The sequence below is a fragment of the Parus major genome, chromosome 6 (assembly GCF_001522545.3).
Source record: "Parus major isolate Abel chromosome 6, Parus_major1.1, whole genome shotgun sequence".
Taxonomy (NCBI): domain Eukaryota; kingdom Metazoa; phylum Chordata; class Aves; order Passeriformes; family Paridae; genus Parus; species Parus major.
In genome coordinates this window covers 31048486-31065978 of record NC_031775.1, presented here as the reverse complement: position 1 = coordinate 31065978, position 17493 = coordinate 31048486, and the positions used below count along the sequence as shown (strand labels likewise).

At 49.3% G+C, this 17493-nt stretch overlaps 1 protein-coding gene across 3 annotated transcripts in view; it reads left to right on the top strand.

Annotated features, from left to right (window-relative positions):
- CTBP2 (C-terminal binding protein 2) overlaps positions 1-17289 on the top strand; it is a 130098-nt gene extending 112809 nt beyond the window's left edge. For all 3 annotated transcript variants that reach the window (XM_015632952.3, XM_015632950.3, XM_015632951.3), the window contains 8 exons: positions 7804-7958; positions 9465-9609; positions 11086-11292; positions 11844-12058; positions 12474-12604; positions 13443-13570; positions 14198-14315; positions 15760-17289. In XM_015632952.3, coding sequence (XP_015488438.1) covers positions 7804-7958; positions 9465-9609; positions 11086-11292; positions 11844-12058; positions 12474-12604; positions 13443-13570; positions 14198-14315; positions 15760-15940 — 1280 coding nt within the window. In that variant the 3' untranslated portion in view covers positions 15941-17289. The remainder of the gene's footprint in view (positions 1-7803; positions 7959-9464; positions 9610-11085; positions 11293-11843; positions 12059-12473; positions 12605-13442; positions 13571-14197; positions 14316-15759) is intronic.
- The last annotated feature ends 204 nt before the right edge of the window (positions 17290-17493 follow it).

The window sequence follows — 17493 nt, the reverse complement described above, 5'->3', positions numbered from 1 at the left end:
CAGAGGCAGAAACTCCTCCAGTGCTGTCTCAAGCCTCTTCTGGGTTCTAAACCTCCAGCAGATCCCAGGAATGCCAGCAGCAGAGCAGAGAGGCTCGGAGGAAGCCCTGTTGCTTAAAAAATCAAGAGCACTTTCTGTCCAGCATAGGGGGAAGGACGAATGTCAGTGGTTAACAGCATCATTTAATTCTTACAACTAGCTCCCAACGTGGCCTTTTCTTTGTTTTCCACTGAGAATCTCTTATTATCAATGTGCAAATACAAGTACCAAAGGTGCTGATGGCACACAGACAGCTGGTGGGATTGAATCCTTTCTACTTCCCAAAACTGGATCCAAGTACTTGCTTTAATACTTTACCCTTTATTATTATTATTATTTGAGGGCATTTCCTCTAAACCACAGGGCTGTTAGTGGTCTGTCTGTGTGCTAAAGCCAAGTTTGCACCCCTCAGTGCTGGTGTGTTGTGGACAGCCCTGCTGCTGGTCTGGTGGGGGGCTCAGGCAGCAGAATTCCAGGCTGTCCCCATGCCAGGGCTGTCACTGCAAGTCGACAGGCTCATCTTTAGCCTTGCTTTCAATATCTCATATTCCAAAACGTCTTTACAGCCTCTGAATCCCTCGGGGCAATTTGAAGTTTGAGCAGCCTCTTGCCCAGATGGCCGATATCAGCAGCTCTCCCCTGGCAGCAGCATCCTTCTCCTTGGGTTTATTTGTTTTATCTTTTCAATCAAAAAACTAAAAAACCAACCAAAAACCAAAACAATGAAAGCTGTCTGTTTCCTGGAGCAGCTCATTTGTTTTTTACTGCTGTAGTTTGTTTCCATTAGGATGGAAGGGAAAAAGATAAATGGATAAAGAGGGCAGGGAGGGACCCAAAGGAGAGCTGGCATGGGATGCTGTCCCTGGTGCATGATGCCATATGGCTGGAATGTGTGGCTCAGAGGTGAACGTCCCACCCATGAAAAATAAAGGATATATCCTGCAGCTGAAGTGCAGCATGAGAGTGCTGGATAATATCAGGAAAGCTGCCCACTGAGCACCAGGAATACAATTTGTTCCCAGCAGTGGGCTTAGTAATGGAGCATACTCAAGGAGAATTTATTGGTGGTTTTTTTTTTTGTTTGTTTGGTTTGGTTTTTTTTGCTACCTTCTCCATGTTGTTTTTTTTTAAATTAGCTGCAAAGCTCAGCCCTGGGCAGTGGGACAGTTTGAGGGTGTGTAGGGTATCTGAATCATAACCACCAAACAAAACCTAACTGAGCTTTTCTCCTCTTTCTCCCATCCATCTCTTACCAAAAAAAAAAAAAAGATTACAAAAACCCACCCTACACAACAAAAAACCCAAAGAAAAAGAATACAGGAATCTGAGCTGCTCTGAGCAAGCAGTTTCCTTCCCAGGTGCTTCTTTTAGCTTTTTTTGGTAGCATTCCTCCCTCACCACCCCATATGGCCTCTCCCATCTGCTCTGCCTCTCCCATGCCCTGGCAGCTCCCTCTGCCTCCCTGGTTTTGCCATCCCATCCATCCCTGCCCTGCTCTGCCCTCCCCCTTCTCAGGGTCTCTGCACATCCCTCAGGCACCCCTGTGTGCCATCACCTTGTGTGACCATTAGGAGTTCCATGTTAGACCTTGTTCAGCTCCTCTTGAAGTCACTCCTTGGTGTTTGGTGCTCACAGACACAGATTTACCGACCTGGCAATGTAGGAATAACCCAAACACCCACATTTTGATACATAGCAGAGGCCATGCACTGCTCTTCTATTACTCTTTTATTACATTAACACCAGCTCATGTCCTTGCAGCTGGATGTGCAGTGCTCCTGGGTGAGGTTTAGTTCAGTCCAGAGATAATTTCAGACACGAGCACTCCAGAGTTTTGCAAAGCTTGTGTTAGGTTTTCATGTCCCAGGGCTGCATCCCCACGGCATCAGCAGGGTATCCCAGTGCTTTAATGGGGGGACACAAAAGGAGGTGTTTCTGGTGTGTGTACCTGCAGGAATTCAAATAAGAATAAGAAAATACCATATTTATATATTTATATTTTAACTGAGCATTTCTCTCTGGCTGCCGTGTCTGTAGTTCATCTGGGGAATGTAGCCACGGTGCTTGGATCAGCTAATAAGGATATATTGTTTTATATGGGAACTTCCTATGAATTTTTAAAAATACTTTCTTCAAGGAAGCCCTGAAAAGTTATCTGGAAAAGGAGCTGGCCAAAATCCAGCTCTTGTGTGCAGAGGAAACGTGCTGGAGAGGTCAAGGCTTTGCACAGGCTCTTCCCAACAGCAGGTACGAGTTTTTCCCTTTCCAGCAGGGCAGGATGGGTCTTGTTGCCTGTTTGCCCATCTCTCTGGAGCTCAGGAATTTCTCTGAAACACAATCTCCCACACCAGAGGGGACTGCCATGAACCTGTGGGTTTTTCCAGTGTGCTGGAAGTTGCCTCCCCTTTGCCATCATCCCTCTTTCCCCACAGCAGCCCTGGCTGCGAGCCTGGAGCTCCAGCATCAGTTCAAACTCCTGGGTCTCCACTGAAGGAAAAGATTCTGCACTCTTTCCCTGGTAGGATCCTGGCAGCCTCAAAGATGCTTTGCTTTTAAAATATAAAACAATCTATGATTATTTATAAAATATATATATATTTGATGTCACTTTCTAAAAAATGCTCTCTGTTTGTGTGGCTTCTGTCTGCACAATACCAAGTGCCTCCAGAGTATTTGTAGTTAGAAAAGCCAGTAAATATCTTCTTCCTAAGAGATAAGACTTGTGCCCTATTTCATTTTTGTATATGTATTCATTATGAGAAGCATTTTTTAACAGGAAAAGTTGAGTGAAAGAAAAAGCATCACTGGTGAGCACGTTGTGGTAGAGGAGGGTGGTCCTGTGGGTCCTGCAGCATCAGAGTGCTTTCCCAAAACATCCTCATCCTCACAGAACCACTCAGAGGCACCTTTGCCACTCACCTTTCTGCTTGCAGGGATGGGGATCCCTGGAAAGGCACCTTGGGACCTTGGCTCTCCAGCTTGTAATGCAGAGGTGATGGCTGGGACAGCAAATCTTCGGGGAACTTCAAGTGTTTAAGCAAGAGGCACTGCTGATGGTGTTGAACGGGGCTGAGGTGCAGGGGGTTTTTCTTATTTCTTGGATGGGGATTGTCTGTAGTTTTTGGTGCTGCTGGCAGTGACAATGGCAACTGGAAAGAGGGAATAACAACAGGAAAGAGGGAATAACAACTGCTCCAACAACTGCTCCAAGCTGTGCTCTGGAGATGGGGCACTGCACAGGGACAGCCTGCCCTCATTCTCCACGTACAAACAGTAGTGTCCTACACACTCCTGACAGAGTGTGGGATTGGGATGACAATTAGAAAGTCATAAAATATCGTGAGCTGGAAAGGACCCACAGGGATCACTGAGTGCAGCCCCTGTCCCTGCATAAACACCCCAAAATCCCACCCTGTGCATCCCTGGCAGCGCTGTCCAAAGGCTCCTGGAGCTCTGGCAGCCTCGGTGCCCATTCCCTGAACACCTGGGCAGTGCCAGCACCCTCTGGGGGAAGAACCTTGCCCTGAAATCCAACCTAAACCTCCCCTGACACAGCTCCAGCCATTCCCTCAAACAGTGACGTGGGGCTGCTTTTACCTGTTTGGGACAAACTGGGCAGGACCAGAAGATGGATGTGTCCAAGAAGATGTGAATCCTGCCATCAATCAAGTGTCATTTCTGATGCCAAAAATCAGTTGATTCATACATCAAGAAAGAATTTGACCCTTAGTTTCTGGGTGCAGCTGAGATCAGCACAGCCTTGCTTTTTTCCCCAATGCTTTGTGTTTATTTTCGAGGTGCTGCTGCTCAAGGCTATCAGCCTTTTTCTGCAGCCACGTTCTGTATGGAAAGAAAGACATGTTTCATTTTTAAGTGGAAAAAAAAAAAAAGCAGAAAAAAAAGCCACGCACACAAAAAAACCCAAACAAACATAAACCGCAGCGTGGCACAGATTAAATCCATTTGAGACAACTCGAAAAAAAACCCAGTCATATGTGCAAGTCAATAGGAGGAGGGGAGTGGAAGGGGGAAAAGCAACTGTGACATATACAAACCCTTTAGTGTGCATAGCATAAGATTTTTTGGCTGGCACTCACATGATTTTATTCAAGGGCTGGGAAAGAACTACGATTAGTTAAAAGCTTCGGCAAAGTCTGGAGGGAGTGCTCTGAAGAGTTGGGAGCCGCGCAGAGGTGACTGTAACTCCTCTCGCAATTTCAGACCATTCTTCTGAGGCTCAGGACAAAAGCCTTTTCTTTTCCCTCCGTGTTCAAAGAGACATTTGTCTTGAGATGTTGCAGCTGTGGGCCGCGGGATCGCTTGTTTGAAGATACCCCCTCGTAGACGAAAGGAGAGGCAACGCACTGAAAAGTGGTAGTATTTTATCGTGTGTGGGTTCCCCCCCTTCCTCCTCCCTCCCTACTCCTCCACTGCCATGTGTGGTTTTTAATAAGAAGAAGAATGTGGAGGCAACATTTTCCAGGCAAGGGGAAATTTCCTGTTTCTCTTCTGTTTGTTTAATAAAGTGTGTAGTTGACTGTAAAACTGTAGCTACTTGGTTGTGAGCGGGTAATTCAGGCGAGTGTCAGGATCGCTTCTTGATGCACTTTTATATACTGCAGGACAACATGTTTAAAACCTTTTTTCCTTTTTTTTTTCCTTTTTTGTTTTTCCTTTTGTTTTTCCTTTTTTTTTTTTATTTTACTGCTGCGTGGCGCAGGCAACTGAGATTAATAAGAATTAGGCAAATGGCTTCTGCTTTTGTTTCGGTGAGATAGTACCAGCCGTCTTGCGGTCACACAAAGGCTGCCATTTAGCAGGGAGCACTCCCTAATTCTCTTGGCAGGGGTGCCATTGGGATCGGATACAAGTGGGTGGCAAAGGGGAGGAGCGGCAGGAAAGGACAAGCAGGCTTTGTGTATTAAAAATGAAACAAAAGCACTTTATACGCGGGGCTGCGTGCAACAAGCGGCGCTGCCTGTGAGCCGGGGTGGAGTTTGAGTTCTCTGTGCCTGCAAAACCTTGCTTTTCTTTTCTTTTCTTTTCTTTTCTTTTCTTTTCTTTTCTTTTCTTTTCTTTTCTTTTCTTTTCCTCCCTGTAAACCTTTCCTCCTCTTCCTCTTCCTTACCAAGCTCTCCCCACACTGCTGGCCAGGCTCTGCAGGCGGCTGAAAATGCTTTAAAAAAAAAAATAATAAAAAAAAAAGTATTGAACAATACTTGCCCAACTTTGCAGGAACAGCTGGGGGGGTTCTCTGTTAAAATCAGCTTCAGATGGTGTGGGAGGCACCGAAATTGGGAGGCAGAGCTGATCCCACCCCAGCCCCAGGAGAGCCGGTGCCCAGCTCCGCAGGGGTGGTGATGCTCATGGCTTACACAGCATGAAAGGGTTAATGGCTGCGATGTTTTATCACAATTTCGGGGGGAGTGGCTGCTGTTTAATTACTTTCTGATCCGTGGCATACCTCCTTCTTAATGAAGCAGTGGCCTGCAGAACAAACGTGCTGTAGGAGCCGGGGTGGCTTGGTTTTGTCAGCCCAAATGTGTTGGTTTGGATGTGTTTGTGCAGGGGTGGGAGCCAGGACGGTGAGGAATGGATGCAGGGTGGTGGAAAGGCAATGGGAGAGGTGGCTGAGGAAAACAGAGCACGGTTTAAGCTGCAAACCTGCCAATGGTTTTTATTAAAACATCATTTCCATACATTATGCACTTCATCCTGTATTGATTTGCTTCAGAACTTTCCTTGTTGAGCTGAAATAAATTCCCTCCTTGACGCAGGAGAAACGAGAGCAGTTCCTGTGAGTACCTCACGGGTTCCATCCACATTCATCCTCAGTGACTGCACTTGAGTGTGTGGACAAGGGTGACATGCCTAAGAAGCCTGTGTCATCATGCACAATTACATCCCTAATCCCAAGCAAAGACACAGATGCTGTTTAAAAAAAAAAAGAAAAGAAAAGAAAAAAGGAAAAAAAAACCAACTGTGTTTCGTTTGACTTTCAAAGAAGCTTATGTAAGGGCAGCATAATAAACCCGTTATTTTGGGGCTCAGATTAAATGTTAAAGTTTCAGATAACCTGTGGATTCATCTTCCACATGCCACGCTCACAGGAAGCCACTCCAACCTCTGTGTGCCCACTGCTCTGCCTTGAGCATGGTCCTGGTCCCTGGTGGGCGCTGGGCCCCAAGCTTGGGGACAGGGATGGTGGCCATCGGGACTGGCACCACCACAGACACCTTGGCCCTGCAGCAGATTCCTTTATATTTGCAGTTGTGGTGTGAGGCTCTAAGCCTTGGAGATCATACACATTAGTAAGCATTTAAGTCAGTGTTATAATTCACTTGCTTGTTAACCTGAGAAAATAATCTAGCTGGGGTGCAGAGCTGCCCAGAGGGATTGTGTAAGCGCTCGGAGATTTGGGCATGTTTTTATTCTTGCTTATCTGCTTATCACAAGCTTCTTTCCCTTATCCAGATCGTCTCAGCACTCCACCCTGCCTACTGACACACTTGCACTCCCATCTGGATGAAATGCATGCAAACATAATGGATTACTTCCAGTAATGGATACCTCAGTAGGGAAGGGGGAGGGAAGGACCAGTTCCAAAAGCACCCACCTGTAATGCTGAAAACCTTCAGTCGGGTCTGCTGGCTTGGTTGGTTCTTCATTTCTTTAAGCAGATTCAGTGGAAAAGGAATGGAAAGCCACTGAACCCGCTCCATTGAACCTGCCTGTTTCCATGGAGTTGTTTTTTCCCCTGTAAAAGGAGTGTAGCTGTGTGAGTGTAGCAGCAGTGCAGGGTCCCTCCCTGGGACCTCGCTCTTGGTGCCAGCAGGTCTGGGGTTCATCGCTGTGGCCAGTAGTGCCCATGTCTGCAACAGCCACATCAGCTGGGGGAGACTGTCCCACAAAACACCCCAAAACAGCCCCATGGAGTTCCCTCAGCCAAGCCCTGGGCTTGTCCCCCTAATCAGCACAGCCACTGCATTTAAAGGCCAGACAGATGTTGGCTGGTAGCCCTGGCAGGTTCTTGTGAAAAAGTGGGGTTTGCTAAGGAGAGGCTTTGCTGGGGCTGCTTGTCTGAGACTTTGGAGACTCAAAGCCAGACCCTTCAGCTCCAGCCATCTCATGGTGCTGCAGCAGAAATAAAGCACCACATTATACCCAAAGCACCTGGTCCCCTCACCTGTCTGTGCTCTGCTCAGAAACTGCCTAGGCAGCTGAGAAAGATACCTGAGGTATTTCACAGGGTCCTAATATAATAAACACCATTACTGAAAGGGAAGTGTAGAAATTTCTGAGTGATTTGTCCCAAAATGAACCAGTTAATCCCCACCAGAACAATAAATAGGATATAAAATTCATCATGCTGTAGCCCTTGGGTGGTGATCAATTCCTTCCTCCCCTCAGAGGAGAATATTTGGTTTACAAAGACAAGCTTTGCTGTTCCCATGAAACCTTTGGTAGTTGGCAGTACATCAGAGTATAACCTTCTGTGCTAAAGAGGTCTTCAGTGTCCTGCTCTTCCCGTGATTTTCCAGGAATCCTGCTCTTTGAGTCTCTGTTTGGACTTGTTTTTCTGAGGTAGTCAGAATGGTAAAGCCATTCCCTAAAAAATCAGGGGCAAAACCGCCGCTGTGTTCCCAGAGAGTATTGCAGTCCCTTGGCCAGAGTTCAGCCCTGCAGTGCAGGATGTCAGCAGGTGCTGCTGGCCCTCAGTGCCAGGGAGCCGTGAGAAACGCACTGTGCTCGCTGTGCCCACAGGTATCCGCCCGCAGATCATGAACGGCCCCATGCACCCCCGGCCCCTGGTGGCACTGCTGGACGGCAGGGACTGCACCGTGGAGATGCCCATCCTGAAGGACCTGGCCACGGTGGCGTTCTGTGACGCACAATCAACTCAGGAGATTCACGAGAAGGTACCGGGAGAGCTGGGGTGGGCTGGAGGCAGCGGGATCTGGCCTTGCTCTTCCACGTCTTTAAAGCATCTTCCAGTGCCTAGAGGGGCTCCTGGAGAGCTGGACAGGGGCTTTGGACAAGGTGTGGAGTGACAGGACACAGGGAATGGCTTCCCACTGCCAGAGGACAGGGACAGATGGGGTATTGGGAAAAAAATTCCTCCCTGTGAGGGTGGGGAGGCCCTGGCACAGGTGACCAGAGGAGCTGTGGCTGCCCCAGGATCCCTGCAAGTGTCCAAGGCCAGGCTGGACAGGGCTTGGAGTACCCTGGGATAGTGGAAAGAGTCCCTGCCCATGGCAGGGGTTTGGAAAAATGAGCTCCTTTCCAACCCAAACCAGTCTGATCATTTGATTTTTGAACAGAAAAAGTACAAAGCTGCATTTCGAGTCAATCACCAGATAACATCAACAGAAGCCACTGCAGATTAAAATTCATTCAGGTTGTTTTAGAAGCCAGATGTTATTTTGGAAAAAAAAAAAAAGTCACTTTATCTCTTTGCATCAGGTTTTTCACATCAATGTTATTAACACTTCTCATGTTCTTTGAAGTCCGTGGTGCTCTTGCTGTGGCTTTGCTGACACCATCCCAGCTGCAGCTGGTGGATCTTCACAGGTCCTTGGTGCACCTCCAGCAGCTCCTCTCTCTCCAGGGGGAGTGGAGGAGGTTTGGGAATCATTCAGGCAGATCCATGTGGTGTGGATGAATGTTTCTGCTTGGAAGCTCTACTACATGTAAATGCTTCTCTTAAAAGTATTATTTTAGACGCCTCAAATGAGGTTTGAAGTGATCAGAAATCACTTCCAAGATCTGGGAAAGAGGAATGCAAATAGCATCAGTGCTGGTCTTTGCAGATACTAAATTTAGGGGAAGGAGAATGGGGGTTTGTTGTGAGACATTAATAGATGAGCCAGGCTTGAGGGGTTTGGATGGGTCTTGGGTTTTCAGAGCACTGAGGTAGCATGTGGTGAGCACCAGTGATGGTCTGGATCTTCACTGAAGGGGCAAGGCCCAGCCCTGTGTGACTGTGCAGCCTCTGCAGAGCTTCTCTGGTCCCCTTGAGAAGAGGCAGGAAAGGTAGGTGTGGCCAGTGTGGCCAGAGTCTGGACATGCACAAGGAGGTCCAGGAGTTAGGAGTGTCCCACAGTCCTGTTCAAACCCTTCAGACACTGCTGCAACACGAATTCCTTTCTGAAAGCAGAACTGCTGCCTGGAAGCAGAGGGATTTGCAGATAACCACCTGGAAAAAAACCATCTGCTCAGATGTAACATCATAACTTTGGGATATTCACCAAATCCATTCCCAGAGGTGTTGGTGGGTCACAACCCTGCAGGGTTTGGTGACACCTGGCTCAGCCAGCAGGTGAGCAGTGAGAATGTCCAGCTCACTGTGCCATGTTCCTGATTCCTGAGCTGCAGGTGTCCCCCCAGGTGTGCCGGTGGCTCCTGACTGCTGTGTTGTGTTGCAGGTGTTGAATGAAGCCGTGGGGGCCATGATGTACCACACCATCACCCTGACCCGGGAGGACCTGGAGAAGTTCAAGGCCTTGCGGGTCATCGTCCGAATAGGCAGCGGCTACGACAACATCGACATCAAAGCTGCTGGGGAGCTCGGTAGGTCCCAGCTCTGCACCCTGACTCCCTCCTTCCTTCCCTCCCTCCCTCCTCCCTGGCACCAGGAGCTGCTGCTTCCATGGGACCACGCTGGCACAGCAGAGTTCCAGGCAGAGCCTCCATTCAGCCTCTAAAATTACAGGTGGAGTTTACATTTTTTGCACACAGAGAATATTATGCCACAAAAACCTGACCATGAAGTGAACAAAATAATGCAGTTTTAGAAGGCAGCTTTTGGGTTCATATAATTAAAAAATTGCCCTGTCTGAATCCCTCATTCCTGCACTGTTACGAGTTCAGGTGCCCCCTCATGCCACTGGGTATTTGTGTGGCTGTTCTATTTCTGCCACAGGAGAGTTGATACAGCTTTAGAAAAATTGGAGGAAGGGTGTTTTATTATCTTTTGTTAAGCAAGATCAGTCTCTTGATCAGAGCTGGTTCTCTGAGTCATGCCTGCTCCGCTGGGAAGGCGCTGTGTTGGATGGTGGAGCAGGAATTGTGTGTTGGGTTGGTGCCACCTCCTTTGCCATCTCATCAAAGGTGCCTCAGGAACCTGAAAAAGGCTTTTAGCGTGGATTGTCAAGAACAGGGAGAGTCATGTTAGACAGTGCTGGGACCACCCAATTTCCAAACTGGTTTGGGTGGTCACAGACTTTTGGCTGCACATGCCCAGCTGCAAGAGTTTAATTGTATCCCTGGTTTTAGCAGCTGAGTTACAACAGGCTTTACTCATCTGATCCCAAGATTCAGTCTGTGGAGCAGCCTTTTGGCATATGTTGTATTAAAGGTTATCTCTGGGGAAGTGAAGAGTAACAGCCATTCCACCTGAGCTGTTTTACAGAGATAATTGCAATAAGAGAGTCTCAAATAGTCATTCCTAAAAAAAGCAATTCTCAATATAGTGAATTGTTTTCTTTTTTCAAGAGGAGAACAGTGTCTCCTCAGTGTAATGGTTTCTTCATGTTTTTAACTCTTATTGTTATTATCCATTATAACAATGTTCTGAGGCTTTGAACATCAGGAAGGGAAAGATATAACGAATAAAGTAATGGGATACTGCAGCATAATCCTTCTTTTTTTACTTGGCAAATTGGGTGGCCAAATGATGTGGTTTCAAGTAGAAAATGTAATGACTTCCCACAAATGTAGCGTAAAGTTTAATTGGTATTGCTTTCCATAAGGTAGTTTTTAAACTGTGCAGTCAATCAGTGACCAGGGCCTGAGCAGCAGTGCCAGGGCCACCCACTGGCTGGGCTGGGCACCAGTTTGGACCCGTTAAAAGGTACCCCAGAACGGGCTGATGGGGTTGAACCATCATCCCTGGGTGTCTGAGGGGCACAGAGTAAACACCAGTGTGAGAAGCTGGTGGGAAGGGCAGCTGGGAGTCACCTCATCCCACAGACGGGTCCCTGAGACAGGGCAGGGGCTGGCAGGGCTGGCACGGGCCAGGCTGTGATCTGTGTGTGGCCTCCGCAGGAATCGCCGTCTGCAACATCCCCTCGGCCGCCGTGGAGGAGACGGCCGACTCCACCGTGTGCCACGTGCTCAACCTGTACCGGCGGAACACGTGGCTGTACCAGGCGCTGCGCGAGGGCACGCGGGTGCAGAGCGTGGAGCAGATCCGGGAGGTGGCCTCCGGAGCCGCCCGCATCCGCGGAGAGACGCTCGGCCTCATCGGCTTCGGTGCGTGGGGCAAGGGCGGCTCCTCAGGGGGGCTCAGCGCTGCCCTGGGAAGGACCCAGAGTGAGCATTTCCAAAACCAGAAGCACCACAGTGGATGGGTGTGAAACAGGGAGAACATCTCACACGGGTTTTTGGGGAGCTGGTTTTGAGCTGTGGTTGAGTCCTTGGAGGAGCATTGGTGAAATGCAGTGGCGTTTTAGAGGGACCACAAAACTCTCGAGGTAGTGCTGCTGTCCTCACCCTGAGCCACAGCTACAGCAACCCAGCCCTTCCTGAGCCACTCTGGCCTGCACAGTGCAGGGCTGTGGAAAACAGAGCTTAAGTTCAGCCACAGCTGTAGAGAGTTTCAGTGTTAGAGGCGGGATCAGCTAATTAATGGTAAGCGCTCATACCAGCATGTTTAAGTGGGGAAACTGAGGCAAGGCAAGGGAATGTCTGGGGAGCCCTGCAGGCCCCAGGGGACAGTCCTCAGGTCCTGCTGGGAGCTCAGCCTCTCGGACACAGGGAAGTTGGGCTCAGTTAACTCCCGCTGTCCCTTCCCTTCGGCACAGGTCGCACTGCGCAGGCGGTCGCGGTCCGAGCCAAGGCCTTTGGCTTCAACGTGATCTTCTATGACCCGTACCTGCAGGACGGCATCGAGCGCTCCCTGGGCGTCCAGCGGGTCTACACCCTGCAGGACCTGCTCTACCAGAGCGACTGCGTCTCCTTGCACTGCAACCTTAACGAACACAACCACCACCTTATCAACGACTTCACGATTAAGCAGGTAATTAATTCACCTCATGTGCGTGGCTGAGGAGAGCTTTGGTGGGCAGGGCCTGAGTGCAGGAGCTGGCCACAGATCCCTAAGCTTCCCCTGTGAGCCAGCAGCTCCAGAACAGCTGGTTGCACCCAGGTGTGTCTCCCCACAGAGTTTAGGGGGAGCAGTGTCCTGCCAGGTGAATGATCCCCATCCCTGTGGTGCAGAGGTGATGGCAACAGCGGGTTCTGTTTGCCAACACCAACCAAAGATGGAGATCCCACAGAAAACCCACGTTGTGGCGGGATGGGGGTCGCTCTGGGGCTGGAGCAGAAAAAGTGGGATGCTGTCGCAGCTGGAGGCAGCACCCCAGGGTGGGGGTGAGGATGGGATGGGGTCAGAGCAGCCAGCTGATGGTCACCCCTCTCTGTGCCGGCGGCAGATGAGGCAGGGAGCGTTCCTGGTGAACACGGCCCGCGGGGGGCTGGTGGACGAGAAGGCCTTAACCCAAGCCCTGAAGGAGGGACGGATACGAGGGGCTGCGCTCGACGTGCACGAGTCGGAACCGTTCAGGTAAAGCTCCGGCTCCTGCCAACACCAACCAGGGGTACCCAGCACCCACTGAGTGCCACTGCCCCTTGGCACACAGCCCAGCACTGGGGGACAGTCCTGCTGTTGTCACCTTGCAGCAGCCACCGGCTGTAGTCCAGCTCTGGGGTTACATGTGCTCAAATGGACACTGAGAGCTTAGAACAAGAACCCAGCCTGTGTTTAGATAAAATCCCAAAACATTCACTATAGCCTGTGAGAACAAATTCACTGTGCTCAGTGCTGGGCGTTTTTGCCTGCAGCCTGGGAAGGGCTGGGCTGTAACTGGGAGTGCAGCTTCTCTCACCACAGAAATATTTAAACAAAAAGTTTGCTCCTACACAAGGGGAACCCCAGTGTCCACCCTCTCCCATCCTGGGCAGACCCACAGCATATCCCTTTATCCCCACACTGCTGCAGACACCCCCAAACATTTTTCCCATGGGAGCATTTAGCCAAACCACTCCAGGGGTTGGTGTTTCAGCTCTTTTTGGTGCATTTTCAGAAGCCTGCATTTTCTGAGCCCTGCATGGAAGCTGTGCTTCCTCCCCAGCACTTCCGTGGCCATTTTGGGCTGGCAGGACTGTCAGGCCAGGAAATCATGGAATGATTTGGGCTGGAAGGCACCCTAAAGGTCATCTAGTTCTAATTCTTTGCCATGGGCAAGGACACTTTCCACTAGAGCAGGTTCATCCAAACCCCATCCAGCCTGGCCTTGGAAAGAGTGTTACATAGGCAGAGGGCAGGCCACGAGCCTTTTGCCGTTCATCTTTTATTCTTTGTTTAAACATTAATCTTTTTGTTTGTCTTCCCCTCCTCCCAGTTTTGCTCAAGGCCCATTGAAAGATGCTCCCAACCTGATCTGCACTCCCCACACAGCCTGGTACAGCGAGCAGGCGTCCCTAGAGATGAGAGAAGCTGCTGCCACGGAAATCCGACGTGCGATCACAGGTACCCAGCCCCTGGGGGTGCTGGGCTTGGCTCCCTGGGTGCCTGGAACGGGAGCCAGGAGGAGCAGAGACAGGGATTGACCCTGCCCATGTTCCCAGCAGCTCACTGGGAAAGGGATCTAACCCCAGTTTGCTTCCCAGAGAAAGAGCTGAGGACCCAAAGTTCCCTGTTTTGTCATGACTGGGTGACAGGTTTTATGTTGGTTTGATTTTTTTTAATGAATGGGCAAATATTGGAGTCTGTGACTGGGAAGAACAGGACAGGGAAGCAGAAACTGCTGCCCCTGTTACTGGTGCTAACCCACACAGTGGTGCAGACACAGCCACTGCATTCCAAAACCCAAATCCAAGGTGGTGGGCACAATACTCCAGCAATAGTGTTTCTCTTGTCCTAAAAGTTGCCCTCAAGGGAACACCTCCTCTGAAAGCCAAGTGTTGGGAGTGAGTGAGGGTGGGAAACTGGTCTCTAACCCTGCACCTCGGGACAGCCAAAACATCCTCCTGAAACAAGAAATGTGGGATTATTTTTTTTCCTCCCACCCTTCACACTGACAGTGAAATTATAAGCATTGCAGCTCATTAGAGGGTGATAAAGCTGACACAGCCTCTCCTTTCTTGCCATCTCCAGGCCGCATCCCAGAAAGCCTAAGGAACTGTGTGAATAAGGAATTCTTTGTCACGACGGCCCCGTGGTCAGTAATAGACCAGCAGGCGATTCATCCCGAGCTCAATGGTGCCACGTACAGGTGAGCGGGAGAACGGGGACACCGCGAGCACCCGCCGAGGACAGCGAGGGTGGGCACCCGGGGACCCCCCTGGGGACCAGCGCTCCCAGCTCGGGGGTTACCCATGCTGTGTGAGCCAGCCCCGGCTGGGTAAAGCCTCCCTTTGCAGAGCTGGGAGTCACTGGGCAGCGTCTCTGCAAGCGGCAGGAGCCTCGCAGGCCCCTCCACGAGCTGGAGGTGACTCTGAACTGCAGCAGCAACTCTGCTCCTGTCCGTGACCAACCCCTGTGAGCCAGACCCAGCTCTAGGTTAATGAGCCAGGGGAGAAGCTCCAAATCCAGGGCTGTAGTCAGGTGACCCAATTTCCACCTAAATCCGAGATTAAGGGTTACTTACAGCTCAGTTTAGATGGCTCCAAGTGTGCTGGTAGGAGACATTAGGCTCAAGGAGCTGGAGCCTGGGCTCATTCAGGGTATCACCACTGCCAAAAATACTCTGAGCTACAGAATACCCTGCAGGGCACATCAGGGCATGTCAGGCAGAGCCAGGCCAGAGTTACCCAGCAGCAGAGCCCCAAGGCCACAGGCAGTGAAGGCTCCCTCTGACCAGCAGAACATCCAGACCTGGAAAAAGCCTCCCCCTGTTCCCACTCTTGTTCCCAAACATGGGGACAGTGCCAGGACCTGAGGACAAGCCTTGGCTTTCCCAGCTTAACCTGTCTCTGCAGGGAGCTTCATCCTGGCTAAGCTCCTGCAGCCCTGGAGCCCCTGGAAGCTGGCTCAGCTCTCCACCTTCACAGGCAGGTAAAATTCCCCTCCCAGCTTCCCAATCCACCGGGCCTCAAGGCAGTGGAGTCACAGGAAAGTGGGAGCCCTCAGGCCTCTCATGGCCACAGAGCTCCACGTGGTTTTGTCCTCATTGCCTCCACATCACAGCTGAACAAAATATTATTGATCTCTTTTTTCACACTCACTGTTGTTTCTTGGAATGTGTACAATTCCTCCTGCTCTTGGAAAAGCTAGATTAGATCTGATCCCATCTTTGAGCTGTGCTGTTCCATGAGGAAGATGCAGCTCACGTTCCACACAGGGAAAATTTACAGGTGTAGGTGTTCAAAGTATGCACACACAGTGATGATGGGGTCAGCATGTCAGCATTTGAGGTTTCAGAGAGCATCCCAGATGGTTCCTTACCCAAATTTCCAAAGGAGAAGGGCTTCCCCATGGTCCAGGAGGCTGTGAGAAGGCACAGAACAAGCTGCAGTCCTGGTGGTGTAACAGTGACACTTACCCAAGGCACAGCAGGTGATGTTTAACTCCGAGCTCTCCCTTGTCACTTAAAGTGAAAACCAAACCTGGCTCCAGGAGAGAAGTGGGATCGCTCTGCTCTTTTCTCCACGGTGGGCTGACGGGTGTGTGATGAGCTCTGCTGTGACAAACCTGCCTCTGTGTGTCTCCTCTGCCAGGTATCCCCCAGGGATGGTCAGCGTGGCACCAGGAGGAATCCCAGCAGCTATGGAGGGGATCATTCCCGGAGGCATCCCTGTCACTCACAACCTTCCCACAGTGGCACATCCTTCCCAAGCTCCATCGCCCAACCAGCCCACAAAACACGGGGACAACAGGGAACATCCCAACGAGCAATAGCAGAGAATTTAAAAACCATTCAATAAACTTAGGACCAAGAGACATTGGAAAAGAAGTTATACATGAACTAAAAGAGAAGAATTTGATACGAAATTTGTAATGTTGATTTTGGACAGACGCATCATTGATGTTCCAGTGTTCCCGACAAAGTGACAGCAGCCAAGACTGGGGAGAAGCCCTGGAGAAGTCACCTGCTCCCTGCAGTGCTGAAAACTAGGATGTGATACGTTAATGAGCAACTTCTGTTATTGTGTGTTGAGTTTCCTTCATCTGTGCATCAATCACATGAATAAAAATGAATTTCTTTTCCCCCCTCAATTCCTTGGGAAGGACAGGGCTCCTGCACTGTGTCCAGGCCACTGAATTAAGCCATCCTTTCTGAGTTAACAAGAAACCATTGTGTGGCTTCAGCCCTTTCCTTTCTCTTGCATCTGGTGACCTCTCCTAACGGGGGGCAGCAGTCCTGGCTTAGAAGTGGAAGAAAAAAAAAGAAAATACTCCTCCTCCTCCTTTTTGCAGTCTCACAGGGCCAGTGCTGTGTAACAGAAGTTCTCCTGCCAGGTCTAAGTTCCAGCCATTCCAGCCGGGATCTGTGGGATGGGGAGGGCAGAAAGGGCTCCTGGCACTGAGCACTGCCCTCCCAGGCTAAGGAAAACCAAACTGCCAGTCTCTTCTCTGCCCAGTACACTGAATAAAGTAGCTGTGCATCCACCTACGCCCTGCAATGATGCAAGAAAAACTGAAAGAAAAAAAAAAAAGAAAAAAAAGGAAAAAAAAAAAGAAGAAAGTATTAAGTTTCACACACTATTTGTACTCAAATATATTTTCTCAGTTTTAAATCTGCAGCTATTTTATCAAGTGGAAAAAGTCTTGAGCTGGAAAGGGTTCAAGAATAATGTTGCATTTCCTTATGTCTCAGGAAACACTTTTTATGGTAACTTGTCAGACTGTCTATGAACAAAATCCACTTTTTTAGACATTGATAAAAGTCTTCTTTTCTTCACGTGATATTTTATACAAGAACACTTCAAGATGTGTTATTAGATGTGACTGATTTTAACAAATCCTATTAGATTTGTATCAACTAGTTACATGTTATATTCATAGTCTTTTGTGAATCATCGCCTTTTTGTTTTTAAAGATGGCCTGTTTTGAGCCTTTGTATGGGTACATTCCTGTTTCTGTGACAAAAAAAAAAAGAAATCTTGAGCTGTCCCAAACAGACAAAAAAAGAAACCAATGGCTATCAGTATGTTTTGTTTTAGTGTGTTACCGTTACTGTATTTGTTTATTGTAAAGGTGGACATTTAGCGTTCAGTGCAGTTTTCAATAAAAAGTGATAAAATTTCTATAATTTCTGAAAGGCCAAGAGCTCTCGCTGCAGTCTGGGGCTTGGAGACACTGAGAGGTAACCATAAGGTACAGAAACATAATTCTGATCATATTTGGTGAATATTTACAGTGGGAGGGGAAGGGCCCTTCCAACTCAGACCATTCTGTGATGAAGTGATCACTGTGGGTTTCCACTAAGCTACAAAGGCAGCTACAACTCA